This window comes from Onychomys torridus, chromosome 11 (assembly GCF_903995425.1).
Source record: "Onychomys torridus chromosome 11, mOncTor1.1, whole genome shotgun sequence".
Classification (NCBI taxonomy): domain Eukaryota; kingdom Metazoa; phylum Chordata; class Mammalia; order Rodentia; family Cricetidae; genus Onychomys; species Onychomys torridus.
In genome coordinates, this window is record NC_050453.1 from 50320813 (window position 1) to 50326812 (window position 6000).

The 6000-nt window shown below is 34.2% G+C and overlaps 1 protein-coding gene across 1 annotated transcript in view; it reads left to right on the plus strand.

Moving 5' to 3' along the window:
* Positions 1-5013, plus strand: part of Cdc73 (cell division cycle 73) — a 100342-nt gene extending 95329 nt beyond the window's left edge. Inside the window, exons 16-17 of the mRNA XM_036202109.1 lie at positions 3507-3648; positions 4470-5013. Coding sequence (XP_036058002.1) covers positions 3507-3648; positions 4470-4506 — 179 coding nt within the window. The 3' untranslated portion in view covers positions 4507-5013. The remainder of the gene's footprint in view (positions 1-3506; positions 3649-4469) is intronic.
* Positions 5014-6000: the final 987 nt, after the last annotated feature.

Here is a 6000-nt window from a genome sequence, read left to right on the forward strand (position 1 = left end):
ATTCAGCAATAATTAATAATTTTATTCTGCATACTATTCTTACTCTTCATTGTTGCTTTCATACTGGCTTTTTTCTGGCAGTGGTTAGAAATGTTCTCCTTCTATATTTAAATGAATCCCAAAACCAAACCATGAACCTGATCTCCTACCCTCTTTTTTGTAACTACTTTGTGAAGCAATTATCTCCACAAACTTGACACTCAGTTCTCAAGCCACTATACCTTGGCTCTTTCACTAAAATTGATTTTCTACACCTCCCAGATTAGATAGTTTTGACCTTCTATCAGAATTTTGCTGTGTTGACTGATCCTTACTTTTTAAAATGCTTGTGTGAACGTACTGGGCTTCATTTGATCTCAAGGTTTTTTTGGTTTTATTTCTTAGTAGGTCTTTCTGACTGCCAGCTGTACATTTTAAATTATTGTTCCTCTTTAAATTCCGAATACCCTCTTAAGGAAATCTTACATTTTCAGTTTTTTGTTTTGTTTTGTTTTTTCAGATAGGGTTTCTCTGTGTAATAGCTTTGGCTGTCCTGGAACTCATTCTGTAGACCAAGTTGGCCTCAAACTCATGTTGATCCGCCTGCCTCTGCCTCCTTAGTGCTGGGACTAAAGGCATGCTCCATACTCTCCAACTCACATTTCCAGTTTTTTCTCTCCCCACTTTATAAAAATTATGTGTCTTATATTTCAACATTATAGGACTGTGTTGTATGTCTTACTACTCAGTAAATACTTGGTAATGTTCTGTTGGAATATGACAAGCTATGCCAATTGACACCAATTAATTGATGTACTCTCTTCACCTTTCTTATCCCCAGCTTAGTTTTTTCTTCTGTGATTTACCTAAACCAGAAACTTTGGACTATGTTGTCTTTTAGCTCTTGTGCTTATCCTAGTTTCATTGGTGTCCCTGTAATAAAATACCTCGACAGAAAGCAGCTTAGGTAAAAAATGTGTTTATGTCAGCTTATAACTTCTTAAGTTCATCATTGTGAGGAGGTGAAGGCAGAACCTTTATTTAGCTAGCCATCTCACATCACAAGTCAAGAGCAGAGAGAAATGAATACATTCTTGCTCGCTTGCTTGCTTACTTGTGCTCCCAACAGATTCCTCTATTCTTACACAGTTTAGGACCTGTGGTGCTGCCATAGTGGGCTGGCTCGTTCCACATCAGTTCACATAGTAATGAAGCACCATAGGCGTGCTTAGAGGCCAGCCCAGTGTAGAAAATTCCTCATGCATGCTCTCTACTGAGGTGATTCTAGTTTGTTTCAAGTTGATAAATTAACCATAACAGTGCTTTTCTCAGTTTTTACAGTCCCATCCTTTTCCACATCATAATGCATATAGCAGAGAATTTAATTACTTATATAGCATAAGAGAAACCTGGAAGTTTGGGCAGTGTTTTCATGAACTATAAGTAAAAAAGTAACGTAATATTGTATAATTATGATACAGTCAAATTTAGCAAAGATATAAGATACTGAATTATATAGTTTCCAAATAAATCCTTTCAAAAGTATAAAAAACTTTCATATATAGCTTAATATTTTATGTTTGAGTAACTGAGTAGTTATATACATTTGTTGTTGAAAACGGTTTTTCCCCCCTTACTATTGGAATGCTCTGGATTGAAACCTTGACTTTTGTATGCTAAGGTGAGCATTGAATCTTCAGCTCTCAAGATTTTAAAAAAGATTGTTTTTTCTTATATATATTTGTGTTTGTCTGCATTTGTGAATGTGCTTTCTGTCATGGAGGCCAGAAGGGGACATTGAACTCCCTATAGCTGAAGTTTACAGGTGTTTATGAGTTGCCATGTGGGTACTGGGAATAGAACCCAGGTTCTCCAGGAAAGCAGCAACCACCTTGACATCTCTCCAGCCCCATTCCCTAAAGACTTTTTAATGATAGTTTCTTCAAATTCTTGCTGGTTACTATTACATTTTTAAAATCTCTACAATATCTTCTCTATCATGGCATGCCATTAATGTATCTGTTTTTTCAAAAGGTTACCTTTTTGTTCCCTGCTGAAAAATTTTGCAGTTTATGAATTTTGCCTAAAGATGTATGTTACTCTGAAGCATATGATTTTTATTTGTGTTCATTGTGTAACTATATAATTTCTTTTGTTTTTACTTGAAGAACCTTAGAAAACTTTGGTTTTTCTGAGTTACATACATTTTATGGTAATATGCTGGCATGTTTGCTTTGCATTATTGATACCTGCAATAAAGATATTTTGTCTGTTGCAGGACAGCCAGGGCTACACAAAGAAACCCTGTCCCCAAAACAAAAATAAATAAATTTAAAAAATGGTTGGTTTTTTTTTTTTTTGTCTTTTATCTTATGAGGGAAACCTTATTTTCTTAGTATGCTACCAACTTTACTTTAAAAAGTCTAGATCAAAAGTAAATAACAGTAAAACTTATTAATTATTAAAAAAACTACAGGCTTTAACAATTCATAAGAAGCATTTTATTTTTAATTTTTAAATACTTCTATGTCCATCATTGAGAGATAACAGGGCAGAAATTGAGCTGGACCAGAGGCAGGAATCATGAAGGGAAGCTTGTTGGCTTGCTTTTTGTGGCTTGCTTAGCCTGCCTAGGCATGGCATTGCAACTCTGGACTGGGTCCTCCCACATAAGTCACTAAACGAGAAGATGCTCCCACAGTCCTGGTTCCAGGCCAGTTGAGTGGATTTTTCTCAGTTGAGGTTCCTTGAGCTTCTGTCATGTTGACAAAACTCTGCCAGCACTGAGTCCTGTTGGCTCTCATCCCTAGTAACTTCACAGGAATTTGTTATGTCCTGGCTGTCTCTCCTGCTCAACTGAAGAATTCCTTTCCTTTAACTAGTAAATACTTTATAATGATTTCCATATCACTTGACTTCTAGACTGATAAGGGCTTCCAAGACCAATATCACTCTGAACATTTATGATCTTAATCCTTGTCCTTTCTCTTTGTCACTCTACATACTCCATTTCTTTGACATTTTCATTTCTAAGACTAAACCATTTCTTCTTTATTATCTTGATCGTTGTGTCACTTTGTTCATTGCTTGTTTTTCTTTAAGTTTTAAATGAAACATTATTGTCTATGTAGTCTTTTTCTGAGTTTATGTCTTGTGAAAATGTACTTTATGTCTCTGTGATCTCAGAGTATTGTCCTTTCTGTACTATATTTGAGTTGTCTTTCTCTTAACTATCCTTCACTGAATTAAGGATTTTATCTTACCTTATTGTTATTTCAATCACCGGTTGCTAACTTGTATCAACCCTCACGGTTGACTTTGAGTGTTTCTGATGGTACCATAGAACAGCTGTTTCACAGGTCACTGGATATAATGTTAATATAGCTTTAGTTGATAGTAGATAGATTGGAATTTTTGTTTGTTTTGGTATTTGTGTGTATGTACACTTCTTTCTAGAAAGTGTTTGATAATTTTGGCTGCAGTTTTTAATAAGAGTGCTGTTTTCTTTCTTCCTGTTCCCCATGCAGTTAAAGCCTTCCATCTCAAGTATGATGAAGTTCGTCTAGATCCAAATGTTCAAAAATGGGATGTAACAGTATTAGAACTCAGCTATCATAAGCGTCATTTGGATAGACCAGTTTTCTTACGTTTCTGGGAAACATTGGATAGGTAGGTAATTGTGATCCTAAAATATACTTGTACATACTTTATTTTAGCAATTTTTTAAAATCAGAATTTAAAATCTTTAAAGTTATAAGCTATATTTTGTAATTCCTTGCTTTGAATATCGTCTGATTTGATGCCAACATAATAATTGAAGATTGAGAAATACTTGGATTTATTGACTTAATATGTAAATGTAGAGTTTAGAGTCTATTGGAAGGCACGTTAAACTCTGTTGTGAGAAGACAAAGATTGTGTGATCTTGCTCTCATGAACTGGGAAACCTTCTACACTTGATTTTCTATCTTCTTAGGAGCCTGCTGTCAGGTGACCCTTGGGCTTTACCCTGAATGCTTGTGAAAGGAATTTAATTCTTCATTTATTGGAATTACTAGGATAGAGTTGTTAAGTCTTTTAAAATAGCAGCTGTTCTGTAATTTACAAGTACAAGAACAGCGGATTATCTTAATTAATACTATGGACTCAGTTGCTATTTGTTGTGTTCTCTGAAAACTGTATCTTGTTTGGTATCTCTGGCTGGATTGTATCAGTTTTTTGAAAGTCATGAGGTAACTCTGTGGCTGTAACTGATAGTGTATAAAGACAAATGTACTTCCAGTAAGCTCTTAGGTTATAGAATTTAATGAACAACATTTTTTTTCTTACTATTGTTCAGAAGCTGAAAAATCCAGTTTCCAGTTGCTTAGTAAAAACAGTATTTTGTCCCTTAGAGATTTTCTAACAAAAAAGAAGTCACCCCTTTTTACATGTTAAAATTTTGAAATTTGTATTGTCATCATAACCCATTACTCTTTTTTTCTTCCCAGATACATGGTAAAGCATAAATCCCACTTGAGATTCTGAATCATTTGATTCCTCCATTTCTGAAATCTTGGTTTAAGAAGCATGGATATAGCTTGATCTACAGACTGAAACCCAAGCTTTATGAATTCATCAAGAACTTGCAAATGAAGAAGGCCACAGAGCAGTCTTTTATAAGACCTTGTTTGATGCTGTGTGCTTCAAAGGGGCATTGCCTCCCATCCATACAAGCAAACTTTTTTGGCTTACAACTATTTTTTTAATATTAGCCTTCTAGTCTGTAATGGAAATTGTATATTTTGATAGAAGCTTTTTCTCTATTGGTTAAATTAGCATTACTTAAAGATTTGTTTCTTTAGAAATAAATACAGGTTATAAATGTGTGTATATTTAGAAGTTATTAGGCTCTCTAAGCCATCTTGCTTCTGATTTTTCATTGCTCTATGATTCCTTTTACTGGAAAATACTGTCATGAATGGTTTTAAATTTTAGACTCTAGAACTTCCACCCCCTTCAGAGGGAAGTAACTATTAAATCAGTTGAAAGTTGGCCTGTGTGTATACTATGTCTATTCTGACTCATGTCTAAAGAGGAATAATGAAAAATCAAGAACAAGTCTTCAGTTTTGGTTGAATTCAGCCTTTTCAGGATTTCTTTTGTAAATGAATCCATTTAATGAATGTACACTTTCTTTGTTGACTTTGATGATTTTAAACTTAAAGTGATATATTTCTATTTGGGATATGTTTCCACTTGAAAAGAAATCTCAAGAAACAAAGATTAAAGTATAATAGGCTGTAGTGACTCTTAGGAAGCTAAAGTATGATTTGGGAGACTGAGTACGTATCAGCCTAGTTACAGTGTAACTTGAACTTCTTTCTAAATTTGATTTTGATTCTTATATGCTATAGGATTTTGAGTCTTCTATTTGTACACATGTCAACTTGGGACTTCTTATCTTCCATTATCCCTAAATATTGATAAATTCCCAGGCACCAAAGAACACATTTGCTTACGTGTCTGAACAGAAACAAGATAAAAACACTGGTATTTTTATGTGTGTGTTCAATGTGGTATAAAATATAAAACCTATATTTTAACTTAGTAAAATATTTTACTATTTCTCTACTTTAGACAGAGTGTTGCATCCAAGCTGCAATGAATGACCATGCTCCTTGATTCCTGGTTTTACCTTTTACTATTTAAAAGGGATGTTTATTCCTCGAAACCGTTTTCTGCCATTAGAGCTCTTATTGACCGTCCCACCTTGTATCTTGTTTTCTTCAGTGGCTATCTCTTAGGTTATCAAATTGGGAGACCTGGGGGTGCATACAGTAAAACATTTAGCTCCTCCTTCTTCTGTTCTGGCGAGGATACCTAGCCTCTTTAGAATTTAATGCTATCATAAAGAGGAGAAAAAAGTATTAATTTATTTTATTAACTTACTACAAAAATCAATTATCTGTAAAAATGGAAAAGATATTTATTCAGATGGAATTCAGTGGGCTCTCCAGAAGAGAAGCAGCTAATGTTTTA